This window comes from Hipposideros armiger, unplaced genomic scaffold, assembly GCF_001890085.2.
Source record: "Hipposideros armiger isolate ML-2016 unplaced genomic scaffold, ASM189008v1 scaffold_11, whole genome shotgun sequence".
In the NCBI taxonomy this organism is placed as follows: Eukaryota; Metazoa; Chordata; class Mammalia; order Chiroptera; family Hipposideridae; genus Hipposideros; species Hipposideros armiger.
This window is the reverse complement of record NW_017731361.1, coordinates 5,279,074-5,297,150: the sequence shown is the minus strand read 5'-3', so window position 1 is coordinate 5,297,150 and position 18,077 is coordinate 5,279,074. Positions and strand designations below refer to the sequence as shown.

Below are 18,077 nucleotides of genomic sequence, written 5' to 3'. Positions count from 1 at the left end.
CAAAAATTAAGATTTAAAAATTTGTGAGAAACTCATATGAAGAAAGGCTGAAAAGAAATACTCTAAAATTAAAATAGTGGTTGGCTCAGAGTGATAGAATTATTTCTTTTATATTTTCTAAACTATGACTTGATTCCATTACTTTTATATAGATTTTTAAATTGCCTTAAGCCAAGAAGTGCAATGAAAACCACCATAATGACATCAGCTCCTGATCATTTCTTATTTATTTCCTCTTGCATGGACTTTTAAACAAATGTGTATATTTTAAATAAGTGTGTATTATAAAAAATAAATAATAATAATAATAATAATTCTTGTAGTCCTCCTGAGCTGCACACAGGTGAGCAGCAGCAGCAGAGGTTGGGGAACACGACATGATCTGCTTCGCAAACCAGCAGAACCCCATCTTACCACTGGCAAGGCAGTCGGAAGTGGAGTCTTTCTGGGGATTGAAGGAAGAACCCAGCTTCCGCAAACTAAAGACTAGCAATTTGCCTCCCAGCTCCCGTTCCCTTTTCTTTCTGCACAGCGCCTCGTTTTCAGCTGGGTGGCTGCCCTATTCTCACACCTACACCAAGTGCTCAACTGAGGCTCTGCCCTTCCATGTGTGGGGAATGAGATTCAAGACAGACCAATCAAAACACAGCATCTCTCTGGACCCTGTGACTGGTTCAGGGATGGCCCAAGACCTAAGCCAGCTGGGTCAGAGTGAACTTCATGACTTTTCTAGGAGACAGAGGAAAGGCTATCTGCTATTTCCTGTTGGGCTTGCACCTGGAAGCTTTTGTAACGATTCTAGGTGCCACCACAGAGAGCCTAAGAATGAGTCGGACAACAAAGCCAAAGAAGAAAGAAGCAGAAAAAGTGGGCTTTGATGACATGATTTGAGCCCTTGTATCTCGGCATGTGAGCCGATAAATGCCCGTTTTCCTTAAACCAGTTGAGGTCAGGTTTTCTGTTTTGTATAATCCAAAGAGATCTAAATGATACAGCAGGTAAACAGAGACAGCCACTGTCTCTTTCTAGATAGTCTCTAAGAATTCCTCCTGCAGGGCCACGGAGCCAAGGGGACTGAGTCACAGGTGGGCACAATACATTTTCTGTATACTGGGAAAGAACCCACTTTCATTCCAGGAGGAGGAGGCCAAACAGTCATGAGTGGCTTAAGGATTTAGGCCCTAATCCCCAGGTGAGGGCACAAATCCAGCTGGTACGCACTGCTCTCAGTAGGTTCCCCTGACACATATTGGGAAATGAGAGAGGAAAGCACCCCAGCTCATAAAATGTTTGGCTCCTAAAGGTAGCACATCTATGTATTTTGCAGGTGACTCTGGGTAATAATGTCACATGAAACAAACAAGGAAGAACCTAAAAAACATGATTTTATTTCTAGGTCCACACAATGGTAAACTCCATAGAGTTCTATCACAGCAAATTTCTGAAAAGTGAACAAAGTGTGATTTTTCCAAATACCCCAAACCTCTGCAGCTTTCATTCTTTTCTCGCTTTGTTACCTCACACTCCTCTTAATGGTTTCTTCCTGTGGAAGTATATGTACCAAAAAACTCTGCTTGGCCTGACCTATTCCCCTCGCTATGACCAAGACACATGGAGAGCTGCCATACTGCCTGGTTCCTGGATGCGAGACAAATGTTACTGTACATTTTTTCTGAACAAACCAACTTCTACCCAAGCAGAGCGAACATGACACTAAACAAGCAGCAGCTGGCAGGTCTGGGAGTTGTGAACTGTTCCATGAACCATATTTAGCAAACTAATGATTAGCTTCCACTTATTCAGGCTCTATAACCATAGGAATATTGTGTAACATTACAGAGAGGAGAGTCAGTTACAGCCAGGCGAAAGGGCTTTTTATAGCAGGGATGAGGCAAGGCTCATAACTTGAGCACATCCATTTAATATCCAAACTAAATTGAAGACAGCTTCCCAAGCTATCCCATTTTCAGAAAGTGCTACCGGTTTCCACACCTCCCGACCAATGCTCCCCTTGCTAACAGAATCTTCCTGGTAGTATCTGAACAAGATCCAGAGACGTGATGTAAACTTTTCTTCAGAGCTCAGTACTTGTCTCCCCACCAATTCACCTAACATTGCAGTGCTTAGTAAAACTGACCTAAGTTAGAGGAGCAGTCCAATGAACCAAAAGGCATCATGTGGGTAAAGCTAAATGAGCGTTATGTCCTCCTCAACCTACTCCCACATGAATTTGGAAAAACAGGAGACACATCAGGAAGCAGTGGTTACAAGGGGAGGAGGTCTTAGAACTGTCACACTGGATCAGTCCCAAGATTCATCCAGTCCACTGTTGTGTTGTTGACAAAAACACTAAGGACCCTCTGGAGGAAATGATGAGGAAAATCACCTATGTACCCCTAAATTGCCTAATAATATTATAATGTATGCAAATTAAAATTTTTTTCTGTAACTGAGAAGGTAATACATGCACACGGTAAAAAAATATTCAAGCAAAGCCTTTCCTTTGCTAGAGAGAACTGCTAATATCAGCTCTGTGTGTGTATGCTGTCTCTAACAGCGTATCCATAAACAAGCAAAATATGCATACAGCTTTGTAAAAACACAAAAAGAAGCGCACTATATATGTCATTCTATGCATTGCTATTTTCATTTAACAATATCTTCAGAAACTGTTCCATATCAGCACACAATATATCTACTTCACTGCACCATAATTAAATGTCCCATTCATGGAAATTAAGGTTGTTTCCTGGTTTTGCTATAATAAACTGATATTTTTACATGCCTTACCTGTAGCAAAAAAAAAAAAAATCCCAAAAGTGGAATTTTGGGGTCAAAAAGCATGTGCATTTTTAATCTTAAAAAATGTTGCTTAGCTCCCCCTCAGAGGCTGTATCATAAAGTATGAGAGTGATCCCTTCCCCAAACCTTTGACATTGTATAATTGAACACTTTGATCTTAGCCAATCTGATAGGTTTTTGAAAAGGTAATCTGATTGTTTTCATTTATATTTTTTAATGAGGAAGAAGGTTATCTGACTGTTTTAATGTGTGTTGTTTAATGAGGAGAATCATCTCCTGTGTTTAAAGTCAAGATTATTGAGGTATATTCATCCATTTTTAAGTGTACAGTTCCATGATTATTGACAAATGTAAATAATCATGTAACCATCACCATAATCAAGATACAAGTAATTTCCACCCCCACCCCCAAAATTAGTCCGTGCCCCTTTATAGTCAATCTCTTCCTTCCACCTCCAGCCCCCAGCAACCACTTTTATATACACAGTACTTTTGAGATCCATTCAAGATATTGTATGACCAGTAGTTCAATCCCTTTATTACTGAGTAGTATTCAATTTTATGGATATGCCACAACTTACCCATTCACTAGCTGATGGGCATTTAGGTTGTTTCCCATTTTGGGCTGTTCTGAATAAACCTGCTATAAAATATCCAAATACGGGCCGGCCGAGTGATTCGTTGGTTAAGAGTTGGCTTGGGAGCCCAAGCCCTGAGCAGCAGGGCTGCCAGTTCAGATCCCACATGGGCCAGTGACGCTGTGGCCTCTACAGCTAAGATGGTGAACAACAGCTCAACCTGGAGCTGGGCTGCTGTGAGTCGCCGGTGACAGCTTAGGCTGCAGTGGGCTGCCATAAGCTACCGTGAGTGGCCAGCAGCCAGTGTGAGTGGCCAGCAGCTGCTGTGAGCAACCATCCAATGGCCGGTGACCCATCTGCCTCGCCCGGGAAGAGCACAATGATAATACCAACATGGGCCAGTGAAGCGATGTCCTCCACAACTAGATTGAAGAACAAAAGGATACAACTTATCTGTTCCCCTTCCCCAATTCTCCAACGCTGTTCCCTCCCCCAATTCCCCAATAAAATCTTTAAAAATAAAAAAATATCCAAATACAAGTCTTTATATGGACAACATTTTCATCCCTTGGGTCAATTCCTACCAGTGGAACTGGGAAAATGTGTTACGAGTAGGTCATACAATAACTACGTTTTTCAGAGACTGCCAAATTGTTCGCCTAAACAGTTGGGCCAGTTTGCATTCCCACTAGCAATGTGAGAGCCGCTTCACATCTTCATCAACACATGATATGGTCATGTGTTTAATTTTAACTATTCTAGTAGGCATGCAGAGATAACTCATTTTTTAAATTTGTTTTTCCTTAATGACTAATAATGTTGGCCATCTTTTCATGTGCTTTTTGGCCATTTGTAGATTTTCTTTGGTGAACTGTTTGTTCAAATCTTTTGTCCATTTTAAAAACTGGGTTGTTATGTTCTTATTACTGAGTTGCAAGAGTTATTCTTAATATATTCTGGATACAAATCATGTATCAGACATATTTTGCAAATATTTTCTCCTGATCTGTAGTTTATCTTTTCTTTTTCTTAAAATCTTTTATAGAGCAGAAGTTTTTTTATTTGGAAAAAGTTCAGTTTACCCGATTATTCTATTATGGTTCCTGCTTTTGTGTTTCATCAAGAAATCTTTTTGAAACCAAGGTCACAAGGAATTTCTCCTATGTTTTCTTCTAGAAGTTTTATAGTTGAAGCTCTCAGGGTTAGGAATATGATCAATTTCTAGTTAATCCATTTCTAGTCAAATAGTTTAAGATAAGGGTTGAATTTATTTTTTTCCCATATGGATGTCCAGCTGTACTCGAACCATTGGTTGAAATGACTGTCCTTTCCCATTGTACCTTGACACCTGTATCAAATATCAATGTGTGGGTCCTATTTTTGGTGCCTCTTGTCTGTTCCATTGATCTATGTCATTCCTTAGGAAACACCATATGGCCTTGCTTTCCTGACTTTAAACAGTTGTATTTTATTTTCAGTCTTTTTCTAAGATCTTCTTGGGCCTTTCACGTTCTCCATCTCCATTTTTCCTCTTTGAGGAAGTTTACATAAGTATACTATCCTCTGTGTAAACTACACTTCTTTTCATTTATCCTACAGGTAATTCTTTCAAGGCTAGATTTAATACTTAGCAATATGAGAAGCAAATTTGTTTACTCTAGCAAATTATTTTCTCATTATAAAAGTCATACATCTTAAAAACTTTAATCACTTCCTATCTCTAGAGTCCAAGAATCCAGAGTACCTATAGCCACTTCTGTTTCTGAGATCCAAAACCTCTTAATGCCTCAAGTCCCTGTTTTAGGAGAACCTGCCTAAAGCATCCCGATATGCAAAGGTGACAGATGGTGGAAGGAGCAGAGGTGTTTCCATCTGAGGTCTCCATCCTCTGGGAACTCAGGATTATTGATGGTAGTGACTTTACTAGCTCCCAGAGGGGGTCAATCTCCATCCAAACAATCTACTATCTCCCAGTCTTGGTCATCGTTTGTCTGCTTCCCTATACAGGTGGGTAAAATTGGAAGCTCACTCTTTGCATGGCACTGCTGCTTCTGTAAGGATTCAGTCTTCAAAGTCGGAGGCTATTTCCACTCATTATTAGGCAAGCCTTCAAGTCTTAGGAGCTATCATGAAGAATGTCTATTACTTGAGGATTTTTTCTGAAAGAAGTCCTTATTTGCTTTTACTTATGCTACTCTGTGAAAGGGTGTGGGAATGAAGGGCACAGAAAAAGGAATACAGACATTCAGAGTCCCAGAGTTGCAAGGAAGGGTAGCTCCTGGCTAAGTCAGAGATCAGTGGGTGAGGCATGCTTTTGCACTTTAGTGCTTTAAAGCATTGTCATTTAATACTTGTCATGTGTTTTCTGTAGCACCACCCTGGCTTTAAATATTAGTTTAAAAAAAGGAAAAAAAGTTACAGAATGAGAAAAAATAACAACATTGAATTTGCTATCAAGGTGAAATACTAACAGACATGCAAAAAAAAAAGGGACACAAAGGTTCAACAGCACAGAAAATGAGGCTCACAGCCAGCATTCTGCCTGTCACCAGAGGGAATATCTACCAGGCAAAGCTCAGGTGAAGGACGGAAGAAAACCCACTTGAGAGAGCAATGAGCCAGGCCATGGCCCTACACCCACCCCTCTGAAAGTGCAGCCCAGGCCACCCCGAAAAGGATGCCACGTTGCGTGGCCCCCACCCCACTCCAGCACACACACAGGGGAGCTGCTTCCTCGAGTGCACAGGATCATCCTGAGGTTACAATCCAGGCAGTGAAATTAGACTGGGACAGAAGTGGGGGGAAGTCCTTTTATATCAAGGGGAAATGAATTCAGAAGGGGGAAAGTCCAAGAAGAAACATGAGAGCACACGGGAAGAACTGCAGCACACTTCAGATTAGCCAGGAATAAACTCTACTTCTCCCAGGACTATGACCAAATAACAGAACCAGGAGAAATCTACTCAGGCGTGTACGTCTATACTAAATGAAAGATTTAAGAGTGTCAGAAAGGTGGATGGATTCATGTACAAGAGCCCTCCAGGTTCATATGAGAGGATGCTTCTAACAGCATTCAGGAAAATGGAAGCAAATCAAGGACAATCCATCCACAGGGAATTTAATTGCAAAGATTTATAAACTTCTCTTGTGTTCGGGTTTGATTAAACAGAAGATAAAAAAGCTGATAAAATACTTGTTGGCATAAAATATGGAGACAAAAGCACTCTAAAAAAATTCCAGAAAGCACTTGTCTGTACTCTATAAATAAAATTCAGAAAAAATATGGACACTGTGAAATAAGACATCAAATAAAAAGAGAAACAGACTGAAATAATAAAAGTGATAGCTGAAAGGTAGAAAACAGCCAAATAACCAGTTATTAAAAACACTGAAAATTCAATTACAAAATTAAAATTTGCATTATAAACAGCAAAAAGAAAAAAAAATTAACCCAAAAGAAATGTAAATGAATGACCCGACCCAGATATGGGGCACAAGTTGAGAATTTTGGCTAAAATGCAAAGAATTAGGAGGAAAACAAACATTAAAATGGTGGGAAATGATGATAATGTATTTTTTTTAAATTGAGAATTGCATAATAACAAACAAAAGTTTGTTTTTCTCTAGAAGCATATATGCAAAAACTCTTTCCCTGGATCCCCATATGTGCAAAAGTATGACTATATGGTAACATTTAAAAGTAGTGGAAAGGGGGAAATTTTCTCATTATATGGTTATTGGTCAATCGGATAAGTATTTAAGGAAATGGAGAGTTAGTTCACATTTTGCATGAATAAAATCCAGATGGATTTTATGGAAAACAAAAGGGTTTTGTAATCCTGCACCAAGGAAGATCTTTTAAGGCATAATCCATGTAGGAAAAAGACTGACTTCATAAAAGATTGAACTTGATAAAAATTTAACATATTCATAAGATAAAACAAAAACAAAAGTATCATGAAAAAAGTTCAAGCTAAATGCTAATCTGGGGGGAAAAATGCTGTAACATAGCCTCCATATCTAAAAGGATCTTACAATCCAAAAATGACTAGAACCAACAGAAAAATAGGCTAAGGACACAAATAGGCAAGTCATGAAAGGAGAAATATAAGTCAGCAAGAAACACAGGAAAAATGTCAAACTCACCCAGATTTACAAAAATGCAAAGTTAAATAAAAACAAGATATATTTAAAAATATATTTATAGTTTATATGCAAAAAAGTGGTAGAGGTGGCAAGGATATGAGGACACTCTCCTGAGACTCTGCCGAGAGCAAATTTAGGGACATCAACAAAGGGCCTTGAAAACACGTACATACAACAATTCAACATCTTACAATGAACCCTAAAGAAATAACAAAATATGCGTATAAAAAATAAAAATAACAATAGCTAACATCTATTGACTAGCATGTCAATGCTCTGGACTCAGCAACCCATTTGTATCTTTTCATTTAATCCTTGCACTGCTATAGAGGCGGGGACTGATTACACATAATGAGAGAAGACTAGGCGGTTTAAATAACTTGTGCAAAGTCAAATGGATAAGCAGTGGCACTGCAACTTGTCTAACTCCAAAATGCATGCTCTTCACCTGTGCTACCCTGCCCATTCACCTGAGTGCCTCCTAAAGTGACAAAAAAATTGCAATCTGTCTGCATATCTGAGAAAAGGGGACTGATTAAAAAGTTATAGCACATCTACCAAAATGTGGCCAAAAGAAATCACACTCCAGGAGAAACTGAATAACATCAGAAAACAGATACTTTATACTATTACATGAAAAAAAAAATCTTAAAAAGCAGTATTCATGCATAGTGTGATTCTAGTTTTATAAACATTTTTATTGTATTATGAAATACTATATTTAAAAGGTGATAGCAATTGATAAAATGGTCAATAAAGGTTATCTCTGGTCTGCTAGACTTATTTTCTCCTTTCTACTTTTTGTATTTCTCCAAATTTGCTATGACCACTTATAACTTTTAATCAGAAAAAAGTTATTTAAAGTATATGCAGGAAGAGAGACACATATGTACTTAACAAGCATGTAACTGATTTTTATTTTTAAAATGTTGAGCTAAAATTTGGAAAGGTTTATCTTCAATTAACATTCTGGGGGAGAAAAACACCAAAAAGTACACACATGGGAGACACTCTATTTTTAGGAATCTGTAAGTCTTCCTGAGTCCTTTTCACCCTTCAAAGGTTAACAATCCCTGTTGCTAGGAGGAAGCAGTCAAGGGTAGCTCTTGGTATGACACCAGCACAAGGTTCCACCACATTTGCTATGAGAAATTCTGGCAAGCTTTCTTAAGGAATCCTAACGGGTGAAAAGAAGACTTTCTCAAAGCACTGGCTCTTAGCTTCCTCTTTCCACCTAAAGTCCCCCAATGTGATAGGCATACACACAGTAAACTCAAAGTGATCAAAGGAAGTCTCTGGTTTTACTTAATTCTAACTCATACTTTCAATAATGAAAACACACTATTCCACTTTTGAGAGACTCTGACAAATAATCCAAATCTTACACAATGCCTGGCATGTAAGACAGCATCTAATGAATGTAGAACAAAGGAATAGCGACCGAATGATTCACACTCAGCCCGAGGGTATAGGAGCCATATTTATTTCATACTCTTGGCTAACCCAGTCTAGTACCGGTACCAAGAACTAATGAAGTGGAGAGTGTGCTCACAAAGAGGAAGAGACACAGGGCTCTGCCTTCAGGTCAGGAGTCCCCGACCTCATGGGTGATGCCTCGATTCCAAGACCCACACTGTGTAACCTAACCGGTCATGAGAATCATGGACACCATTCTCCACTGTTGACTAGATCTCGCACTGTGGTCATTTCTCAGTTTGGATGCTAGTCTATCTGTAATGTCCCCCTGGCAAGAGGCAGCTGGCTTTGAGACTTTCAGCTGCTAGTTATTAGTTTTTCGTGACATTTCTCAGATGTTCATGATTATTTTCTGTCCCTAGGAAAACTGAGGAAGAAAACAGGACAAACATCTTATTTGAGGGCCACTAAAAGAAGTGATTAAAAACAAGATCTTCTCATACTACTTTTTGCTTAGCACAACTCAGCTAAGGTGCTTCTCTTTTAGATTACCAAGCCCATCTAAAATGTCATATTTCGTTTCATTAGTGTCACCTTACATAAAAGTTTGTCATCTTTGAAATCTCTCTGTCCCCTCTCCTCCCCCATATCCAGCTGGCTACAAAGTGCTGTTGATTCTCTCTCCAATCATTTTGAGCCTGTCCTTTGTTCCTGACCTCAGAGCAGCTATTTGGTTCCGCCTCTGATAGAGTATGCTTGACCTGATCTGTTGCAACTGTCTTCCTCCTCCATGTCTTTCCAGTTCCATGATCAAACACATGCTCCACGCTGCTGCCAGCGTTATCCTCCTCAAACTAGCATCCGATCTAGTTACACCTGTGTTGGACATGCTTTTCGTTATCACCCAGCAACCATTAGTTCAGGAAACCACTCCTCCATCATTCTGTTAATAGTCTTGCTCAGTCCACAGGGTTCTAGGGACTACCCTCCCCCCACACACCCTATTCCTCCACCATCCTCACAGAGGTGCCATAGGATCACCACAGACAGGCCCAAGGTGCAGGTCATTGAGATCCATCTGTTATAGGTCATATGACTGACCTGAGATTGTGAAATGAATCACGTGCATGGCCCTATACTGATCAAAGTCCACCTTGGGACCATCTGCCAGAACTGTCAGAAAGATATTCTCTTCTCACTGATCAAGCTGCAAGGACCACCGAGGCTGGACTATGTGGGACATTCCCACAAAGAGTCAATACCAAGACAAGCAGAGGTAACAGATAATGAGAAGCCAGAGAAAAGGAGCGGGAAAGGCTCCAACAAACATAAAGATGCTACTGGAGCAACCAGACCCTTCTGCCATCTTCAACTTAGCAGTTATGTAAGCAAGTAAATACCTTTTATTTTTCCTTGAAACTATTCTGAATTGTCTTCTTGACACACCCAACTCCACTACTTAGAAACTTTTAATAGCATCTTACTTCCTACAGAGACAAAAACCCAAACTCCTTACCATAAATATTCAAGTTCAACGAAGGGGACCATCTCAGCTTTTCAGCTTTAACTCTCCTGTCCCAGCCTTAAGTACTTTCAAAGATTAAAACAGCAATAAGCAGAAGAAAAACAAAATCAATATTCTCTGCTACAGGCACCACAGACCCTGACTTCTGACCACAGACCCTGACTTCTGACCACATGCAACTGCTCATAATACTTCCTGGTTCTGAATTATTCTTCCATTCTCTCCTTCACTACTCAGTCTTCTAGAACCAGCTCACACTAGGTACCAGTATCACGTTTTACATTACAGCTTTCATATGCATGCATATCTCCCCATTACCAGACACTTCGGAGACAAGGAATAACTCTCAAGTATCATTTCTGGCACCTAATAATCTATTTCAGAGACTATATGCTCCATGAATGTCTGTAGCTCTGATCAGAAATGAAAGACTGTCAGGCTCTTAATTGTTCCCTACATTAGAGTTTTTCAAAAATTAACCATACTGACGTACAACCCAGCAATTGCACTCCTGGGCATTTATCCCCCAGAAACAAATTCATGTTCATATAAAAATTTATACATAAATGTTTATAGCAGCTTTGTTTGTAATTTCCCCAGAGGTCCCTTTGTTGGGTGGATGGTTAAACTGTAATACGTCTATGTAAGGGAATACTATGCAGCAATAAAAAGAACAAATTACTGATACACACCACAACTTGAATAAATCTCAAGGAAATGATATTAACTGAAAAAAAAAGCCAGTCCCAAAAGGTTACATATTGTATGATTCTATTTATAGAACAATCTTGAAATGACACAATTATAGAAATGGAGAAAAGATGAGTGGTTGCCAGGGGATAGGCATGGGGATGAGGTGAGGGGTGAGGCAGGTGGGTGCAGCCATAGAAGGCCTCACAGGGGATCCTTGTGGTGATGGCACCACTCTGCATCTTGACGGTGTCAACACCCAGGTTGTGACATTGTCCCATTGCCTAGCAAGGTATTATTATGGGAGGAAAGTGGGTCTGAGGATACAGGATTTCTCTATGTTATTTCTTATAATGGCATGTGAACCTCAAATCATCTCAAAATAAAAAGGTTAGTTGTTAAAGAAATAACCATATCCCAAGTCTGAACCAAAGAGCAGATTCTCAATGCAAGCGTACAAATAATCACAGCTTCATACAAAGGATCCCACAGTGACTAGCAACACAATCAAGTTTCGCCTACAAGAGGCAAGCAGCTCTCTCAAAAAGTGGTAGAGAGTTGTTCTCATCAACATGAGGAAGGAGATTGCTTTACGTATGAAAACTATTTTCAGACACCGGGATGGCAAACGAAATGGCAAATGCTAGCAGGAGAAGTGTCCCTGCCGAGAGCACTGAGCAGGGACCCTGAGCCACAGTCCATCTCTCCAAGTGCACGGCTGGGCTTCCATGGGGATGAATAACAGCCACTGATCTGTGAAATCTGATCTGCTCGCCATTTAGATCCATGTGACTCACTGAGGTTGGCTGCATTCATGTCTAAAAATACAGGAAATCTGCAGCCTCGGCAAATTTGGCTCATTGGCTCATGGGTTTTTGACTCGAACACTGAACATGTAGAGATAGTCTTGTATTTATATCAATCAGCTGCAAAGGATGGTCTGCTGCTCAAATGGCAGAAGCAAAGAGAACCAGAAGAATTATCTGCTTACATACATTTTATCTGGGGGCCACATGGCACCTCTATAACCGGGAGCATGAGATCTGAGGTCCTCTGTAGGCTAGAAGGATGCCCTTCCTCAGGCATCGGGTGCCCTACTACATGCCAGTCTCCAAAAGGGACAGAGGGAGTCATGAGCTATTAAAGACAGAGCTGGTGTGGCGGTCACATGAGTGACCCAGCGCCCGCCACTGGGACTGGCAGCGGCCGAGTCTATAAACGCAAAGGGTGTGGTCCCTGGGACTTGCCATTTTTGGCTTTGTCCAGCCCCACTCAGTACCTCTTCCAATAATTCCTGCAGCCATGACCACGGGTGAGCGAGGCAGCTTATTTCGGGGAGTTATCTCTTGGAACACCCTGATTCCTTTCCAAGGGGCTGTCCATAGTTCCAGACCTGGTGACTTCTCAGAAGTGCCCTCTACATGTCCCTTGGGGCCTGCCTGGCAGAGCCACCGATGCACTCACCCATCAGGACACTCAGCAACTTCTGCACCCTGGAATTGACCCCCACAATTCGGTAGAGTCCTTGCTCATTGATCCCTGAGAAGAGAAACAGTGATGATTTAATTAGAGGCACGTCAAAACACAAGTCAAGCCAGCCTAGGCAAAGGCACTGTTTTCATTTTCTCGGTCCTTCTAAAAGCCGCTCTAATTAAAGTCCCCTGTCACTCAGCTTTGCTCTTAGCGAACGAGTGGGATTAGGTACAGCTGTCTAGGATTTCACGGATGTGCTGCACACTTCAGCCCTCATGTTAGTTCAGTCATCAGGGGGGGAAGAAACCTTCCTCCTCTCTTGCCAAAAGCAGCATCTGAAGAGTTTTGAAAGATGCAAAATATATACTTTTAAATAGGTCATACTTAACCAGTTTTTAATTTAAAAAGCCAAAAATGACATGACAAAAAAATTCATACTACAGAAAAGGATAAATACTTCACAACCTATTTTCACATACAGAATGAAAATATTGAGTCTAGGGAAGCTTTTATTTTGGAGAATGTCAGCCAAGACAGAGAATTTAGAAAAGCCATTCATTTGTAAGGTTAATACTGGTTATAAGAAAAAAGGACCACCTTCATTCAGCCCCAGGAAATGCACAACTGGACTAGGAGGGGTTTACCTTCAAACACCCAAACAAAGAACCAGCAACTAACCCAGCTCAGTACTTTGTTCATTTTAAGTGTAAGGATTAGATCACCACTGTATCATTTACAAAAAGGAACAATTTAGACAAAGTGATAAGAAATGACTTTTCTCCTGTTAGCCCTTGGCGTGTCATATCTGATATGTCCTGCTTCCTATCTTATTCCCCTGATGTCCATTCTCCAACCAGTAGCAAAAGCACACTTCCCCAGGTGTAAATCAGTTCAAACGATCTGTTTTCTTAAAACCTCCCATTGCATTTAGACCACAATCAAAACTTACCGTGCCCATGAGGCCCTATAGGGCTGGGCACAGGCCTGCCTCTGACCGCATCAGTGGCCCCCTGCCTCTGCTCCAGCCACCCTGGCCTTCCTGGGACTCCAACATAACAAGCCCAGGCCCCTGGATCACAGCCTTTGCACAGGATTTCCTCCACCGGGAACACTCCTCTCTCAGATCTTTTCATGTTCAGGTCTCACCTTAAAAGCAACCTCTTCAATCTAACGCACTCCGCGACCAACGCTACTGGCCAGAACCTTTCCCTGTTTTCTTTATAGCAGTTAATAACATCTGGAATTTATCTTTCTTATTTGGTTTCTTGTCCTTCTCCTCACAAGTAAACTCTAAGTACAGCAACTCTGTCTTCCTCACCATTATATCCCAGCACCCAAATCAGTGCATGAGACATGATAGAATGAATAAAAAGATGAGATATACTCCATCAGAGCCACAATTTGGGGGCCAAAACAAAATTTCCTGAAAGCAATGTGGGAAAAGCTGATTTTTCCCACGAGACCTGTATGGGAATGGAACCAACCAATAAAAAACAAGTGGTCTGGAATGATGGAATTTTACAGCTCAAACAGACCTGTAAAGGCATGTACACAGTCCTGCATGGTTCACCCTGGTCATACACTAAGGGATGGGTCCCAGGTTACTCGGTGGCAGAACCATTATTCAGCAATGTGGCGGCTTCAAGGGCTTGAAGTGTGTCTATTCTTTTGTCCTGTGCGTTCCTGGAACTTGACACAATCTCAGCTCCTATTGGACAATGGTTAACAAACCCCAGAGAGCGTGGGAGGTGTGTTCACCTGTGGTCACCACAGATATGCGTGCCCACACACACACTGCAGGAGGGAAATAATTGCTTCCTTCAGGTACTTATGTTAAAATGGCACTTAACTCACACTGTCCTTATTTCCTCTTTGTGCAAAATGCAAACTTTGTAGAAATTAAAACAGCCTGTTCAGAGGAAGAAGCAAAGAGACCAAACCAACTGGTGGCCCTCTTTTTCCTCACTGCTTATTGTGTATACTTTTCAGCTTCACATCAGAAGTCATCCTCTGGCACTATCTGTCTGCATCTATCTATCACACAGACTCTGGAGGGTTTTAAATGATTAGGTTTCTCTCTGTTTTGGCTGCTGAAAACTGAGTGACAAACGGGTGACCCACCTCAGGCACATATATGAACTTCATAGTGAAGGGAAGGGGAATTTTGTTTTGAACTCACTTTTGGCTCCATTTTTATGCCTCTACTTTTGTTAACCTGTATCTCCTGTATCTCATTCTTTTCTTTAAAAATGAAAAACATTTCAAAATGACTGTTAAAAAAATTACCTTAATTGTACCTACTTTGAAAAATTTAAAAACTGCAGGTACGGCAAATAAATAAATCATAGAAGACAGTAAAAATAGCAGAGACCCGCTGAGAACACAATGATACCTGCACAGGTACGGACCTCCCCTCTCCCCGCCACCACCCCAACGAGCTGCTTTCTAACTTGCAATTTTCGCTTACTATATATAATGGAAATATTGGATGTCAATAAATGTATTTCCACTGCATTTTTAGTGATTCAGGGTATTTTACTGCATGGATTTACCACTGCTGACTTGACCGATTTTTGAGACATTTGGCCAGTTGCTGATTTTTTTCACCTTAACAACACCTTTATATAAATGTCCTTATGACTCAACCTGACTTATGCTCTTATTTCCTCAAGATGAATTCCCTACTTCTACTTTATACTCTCTGATTATACTTTACATATCTTTGGAAGCTGCTTTAACTCTTTATTGAAGGAAGGTATTGCAGAAAGAGGCATTTAAAAAATATTAGCACGCATTAAAATAAGTACCTTGGAAAGAGTACTTTTTGACTATATACACAGGAGTAGAGGCTTATAAAGTTAGTTTTGTGTTTTTTTTTATCTCTTCTGCTTGATGCTTTATAGCCTTTATAAAGATGCTTATATTTCTCAACTAGTAAGAGCTATGGATCCTGCTTTAAAAGATAGAACTTCCTTCAAACACATAAAAAGGGCTGGTGAGTTGAGAGGCTGTAGAATAAATAATAGTCAGATCTCTAACAATGGTTCACATCGAATCCAACGGAAAGATATATTTCTCAGGGGTACAAAAGACCAGGGCACTCAAAGCTCCAAACTGTCAGCACTGAGGAACGGCCTTTATGGCAACCTGGGACGAGGGGATGGAGGCCACAGGGATGAACCAGCTTTCCTTATCTCAAAGTCCTGCTCCCACGGACCCGGACAGGTCAGTGTGTGACAGGCAGGGCCTGGCTGCAGTGTCACTGCGGGCAGCTAAGGGCCTGACCCGCTCTTCCTACCTGGATGGTCCCCAGAGAGAAGCTCCCCAGAGCAGGTTTGTTAACCTGGGGTCCGCCGACCCTACAAGGTCCTCTAGAGAATTCTAGGTGAACTTAGACAGGAAAACAATTACATCTCTATTTTTACTAACCTATAACTGAAAATGAAGCATTTCCTTCCATTATGACAGAACCAACAAATCACAGTAGGGTTAGCAGAACCCCCAACTGGGTCAGAAGTCACAGGTATTTTCATAAGGTATTACAATTGTTACAGACACTTTGGAATATCACTATTTCCGAACGATGCTAGTTAACGACCCACCACTTTAACTTGTTCTTTAAAGTGTTAACAAAGAAACACATAGGATTGTATCACAACTATGTTCCTTAATGTTTTAATAACTGAACTTCAGTAACTGGTTTCCTTATAATCCCCATGTATTCAATATGTACGTATTTACAACTTTCTTCCGATTAGCCAAAGAGGTTGATGACATCAAATGGGTTGAGAGCCCCTACTTCAACACGACTCCTGGAAACATACCAGCAACAGCACTTGGGGAGTAAATGAGTCACTTAAAATGGGAAAACAGCAGGTAGCTGGTCTGAGGCCTCCCCAGATGAGTGACCTTGGCAGAGAACAATGCCGTCTGTTGAGCTACTTTACCTCGGGTTTCCACAGCATGGATGCACTTCCTGATTATGCTGAAGCCGATGCTGTCCAACTGCGCAGCTGAAAGAGAAAGAAAGGAGAGTCAGGTTGCTGGCCATGCAAATCAGCCTCCTCGGGACAAAGCCTGACCAACCCAGGATGACTCAGGTCCACGATGTGGCCACATAGCCTTTTAATTTTTCCCACTAAAGGGACAAAGGTGATAAAACGAAATTAGCTGGTATTCACTGAGAGCTTACCATATGCCAGGAGCAGTTCTAAGTGCTTTGTGTAGGCTACCTTATTTAATTCTCATAATAATTCTGCAAGGTTATCCTTAATTTATAGCTAAAGAAACTGCAGCATAACATGCTGAGCACCTTACCGAAGGAATAACTAGGCATCCTTTAAATTGTTTTATTATCAGGAGCAGTAGGACTAGCTACTTCCTGGTTGCCCTCAATACGCATAAATCAAGTGCTCGATAAATGTTGGGTAAGTGCTTGACGTAAATTATCTCATTTTATTCTAGCAAGTACTCTAGGCTGATACTATTATTAGCTCCATATTACAGATGAAGAAACTGAGATCTCACAAAGCAAGGTATCTTGACCAAAGTTGCAGGGCTAATACGTGGGAGACTCGCTCCAGCGTCTGTACCACCTAACTGCTTTCAATGTGACCCTGGGTTAAAGAAAGACATAAAATCCTACTCACGTAACTAGAAAAAGGGAAAAGTGATCTGGAGGAAAATTAAAACAGGCAAAAAACAGAGAAGCTACAAGCGGAAGAACTAAGGCAGCAGAGTTATCCTCTGTGTGGTAAATCAGCAGGTGGTGACAGTGTCCCATCTGCTCCCAAACCCACTAATGTCACTCAGAAAATAAATTATCAACAGCGGCAACTCTTTCCACAGCACAGGACCGACTTCCAACTCGGCAGCAACGCTGGAAACCTGCCAAAATTCATCCCCACACTCTGGTTATTCAATGATAAAGATGTGTGTGGTAATCTTTAAGAACGGGTTCACCTCTGACCTCCTTAGGACATCAGGACAAAACATTCTACAAACTGATGTTCAGAGGGGACAAAGGAATGCTAGAAAGTAGGAAGGCAAGTATTTATAAATGATTTGTTATCATCCTGGGGCAAGAAATTAAACTTGTAAAATATGAGACCTGAGCAGAACTTGAACTCATCTTGGATCTAATCCGAATGAAATCTTTCTCCGATTCTTTATGTATACGGGTAAACTTAGATACAATAAAGATAAAAGTCCTTTAAAAAAAAATCACTAAGCATTCTCCCAAATCGAACTCAAAAGGAATGCTAATTTCCCCAAACTTCTCTTCCCAAAGGAAAGCGTTCTTGTTCTTACACACATACTTAGTGCTGAGTGGTAGTTATTATAAACACACTTGGCTTCTAGGATAGTAAGTAAAGTACCAGAAAAGGAGGAAAACAGTATTTTTCTCCCTAGAGACCAACAGCTATACAAACCATTGCTCTATTCCC

The 18,077-nt window shown here is 40.8% G+C and overlaps 1 protein-coding gene across 5 annotated transcripts in view; it reads right to left on the bottom strand.

Annotated features, from left to right (window-relative positions):
- ARHGAP26 (Rho GTPase activating protein 26) overlaps nucleotides 1-18,077 on the bottom strand; it is a 426,643-nt gene that overhangs the window by 163,270 nt on the left and 245,296 nt on the right. For all 5 annotated transcript variants that reach the window (XM_019663136.1, XM_019663126.1, XM_019663152.1 and 2 more), the window contains exons 13-14: nucleotides 16,578-16,643; nucleotides 12,622-12,696 (exon numbers count right to left, since the gene is read on the bottom strand). In XM_019663136.1, the coding sequence (XP_019518681.1) occupies nucleotides 12,622-12,696; nucleotides 16,578-16,643 (141 nt within the window). The remainder of the gene's footprint in view (nucleotides 1-12,621; nucleotides 12,697-16,577; nucleotides 16,644-18,077) is intronic.